Raw genomic sequence first — 2,806 nt, forward strand, 5'->3', positions numbered from 1 at the left:
GTTTCCATGGATGGATGAGTCCATGGATGGGTGGATGGAGGTTTCCATGGATGATGAGTCCATGGGTGGACGGATAGAGATTTCCATGGATGGATGGATAGACAGACAAACCCATGGATGGATGAATTCTCCGAAATTCTCCGTCCGGACGGACGGACGGACGGATGGATGGATGACAAGACCATGGATGGGTGGATGAAGTTCTCAAATGGATGGATGGATGATTCCATGGATGAATCTATGGATGGATGAACCCATGGATGGATGGATCCAGGACAAACAAGTCCTGTACCGGACAAATGAACCCATGGATGAATGAACAAGTCCATGGATGAGTTCTTCAAGTGGACAAGCCCACAGCTGGACATGTCCCCATGGGTTGGCCGGGCCAATGACTGGGCAGTGTGAGGGTCCCACAGGTATTGACCAACAGAGGCCACGCCCTCACCTGACCCCTTCCCCACGCCCTCCACCCCTCCCAGAGTGCCTTTGACGTTCTGGGCTTCACGGCCGAGGAGAAGGCCGGCGTCTACAAGCTGACGGGCGCCATCATGCACTTCGGCAACATGAAGTTCAAGCAGAAGCAGCGGGAGGAGCAGGCGGAGCCGGACGGCACCGAAGGCAAGTCGGGATGAAGGGGTGACCAGGCCAGGCCGGGGTCACCACAGGAGGTGACCCCTGACCATGCACGTCCCGCCCYGCAGATGCCGACAAGTCCGCCTACCTGATGGGGCTGAACTCRGCCGACCTGCTCAAGGGTTTGTGCCACCCGCGCGTCAAGGTGGGCAACGAGTACGTCACCAAGGGCCAGAGCGTCCAGCAGGTCTACTACTCCATTGGTGCCTTGGCCAAGGCTGTCTATGAGAAGATGTTCAACTGGATGGTGGTGAGGATCAACAATTCGCTGGACACCAAGCAGCCGCGGCAGTACTTCATCGGTGTCCTGGACATCGCCGGCTTCGAGATCTTCGATGTGAGGCTTGTGGGGGGCGGCGCTGCTGGGCCTGGTGGGATTGGTGTGGGGCTGGCCGGGTGTTGGGTGGGTCTGCTGTGGCTTCACACTGACCTTGGGTGGGAACTTGGACTCCTTGGGTCTTTACGTTGATGTTGTTGACCCCACTGACCTTGTTGGCCTCACTGACCTCGTTGACCTCACTGGCCTCATTGACCTCATTTGCCTCACCGGGCAGTGACTCCTTTGGGTGTTGAGTTGACCCTCTTGACCCCACTGGGTGTTGTTTCAAACCTGTTGGGTTCCAGGTTGACCCCATTGATCTCACTGGATGTTCTGTTGACCCTACGGGGTGTTGAGTTGTCCCCATTGGGTATCACTTTGACCCTATTGGGGGTTGAGTTGACCCCATTGATCCCATTCGACAATGTCTTCACCCCACTGGGAGTTGGATTGACCCTGTTGATCCTAYTGGGCACCACTGAGACCCCACTGGGTGTTCAGTTGACCCTGTTGACCCCGCTGCATGTTGAGTTGACTTNTGCTGGGTGAGCCGGGCCACCACCGCGGCCATGGGGCTTCTCCTTCCCACATCCTCCTGAAATCTGGGGTGGTGTGGGGACACTGGGAACGCTCAGTAGTATCTCCACCCTCCACTAGAGATGCTTCTGGTCACCTCCAACCCCTACGACTATGGCTACGTGTCCCAGGGCGAGGTGACCGTGGCCTCCATCGATGACTCCGAGGAGCTGATGGCCACCGACGTGAGTGGGGATGGATGGAGGGAGGGACGAGTCCATGGATGGATGGATGGAGATTTTCGTGGATCGTTGAGTCCATGGATGGATGGAGATTTCCATGAATGGATGAGACCATGGATGGATGGATGGAGATTTCCATGGATGGATGAGACCATGGATGGATGGATGGAGGTTTCCTTGGATGATGAGTCCATGGGTGGACGGATGGAGATTTCCATGGATGGATGAGTCCATGGGTGGATGGATGGAGGTTTCCATGGATGATGAGTCCATGGGTGGATGGATAGAGATTTCCATGGATGGATGGATAGACAGACAAACCCATGGATGGATGAATTCTCAGAAGGATGGATGGATGGATGGATGGATGGATGGATCGATGGATGGACGGATGGATGGATGGACGGGTGGACAGATGGATTGATGGATGGACGGGTGGACAGACGGACGGATGGATGGACGGACGGATGGACGGGTGGACAGATGGATGGATGGATGGACGGGTGGACAGAATGACGGACGGATGGGCGGATGGACGGACGGATGGATGGATGGATGGATGGGCAGACAGATGGACGGATGGACGGATGGATGGACGGACGGACAGATAAATGGGCAGACGGATGGATGGATGGATGGATGGGCAGACGGATGGACGATGGACGGATGGATGGACGGATGGACGGATGGACGGACGGATGGACGGACGGACGGAAGGATGGACGGGCAGACAGATAGATGGATGGATGGACAGATGGATGGATCTATGGACAAGCCCATGGATGGGTGGATGCAGTTCTCAAACGGATGGATGGATGATTCCATGGATGGATGAATCCAGGACAAATAAGTCCTGGGCTGGACAAATGAACCCATGGACGAATGAACAAGTCCATGGATGAGTCCTTCAAGTGGACAAGCCCACAGCTGGACATGTCCCCATGGGTTGGCCGGGCCAATGACTGGGCAGTGTGAGGGTCCCACAGGTATTGACCAACAGAGGCCACGCCCTCACCTGACCCCTTCCCCACGCCCTCCACCCCTCCCAGAGTGCCTTTGACGTTCTGGGCTTCACGGCCGAGGAGAAGGCCGG

At 56.4% G+C, this 2,806-nt stretch overlaps 1 protein-coding gene across 1 annotated transcript in view; it reads left to right on the forward strand.

Moving 5' to 3' along the window:
• The window catches only part of LOC130587233 (myosin-6-like), a gene marked incomplete at its 5' end in the record, with an annotated part of 25,332 nt that overhangs the window by 2,192 nt on the left and 20,334 nt on the right, over positions 1 to 2,806 (forward strand). The window contains 2 exons of the mRNA XM_057388203.1: positions 483 to 621; positions 705 to 973. Coding sequence (XP_057244186.1) covers positions 483 to 621; positions 705 to 973 — 408 coding nt within the window. The remainder of the gene's footprint in view (positions 1 to 482; positions 622 to 704; positions 974 to 2,806) is intronic.

Source organism: Malurus melanocephalus, unplaced genomic scaffold (genome assembly GCF_030028575.1).
Source record: "Malurus melanocephalus ecotype Western Australia unplaced genomic scaffold, MMel_1.1 scaffold_1668, whole genome shotgun sequence".
NCBI classification, from domain to species: Eukaryota; Metazoa; Chordata; class Aves; order Passeriformes; family Maluridae; genus Malurus; species Malurus melanocephalus.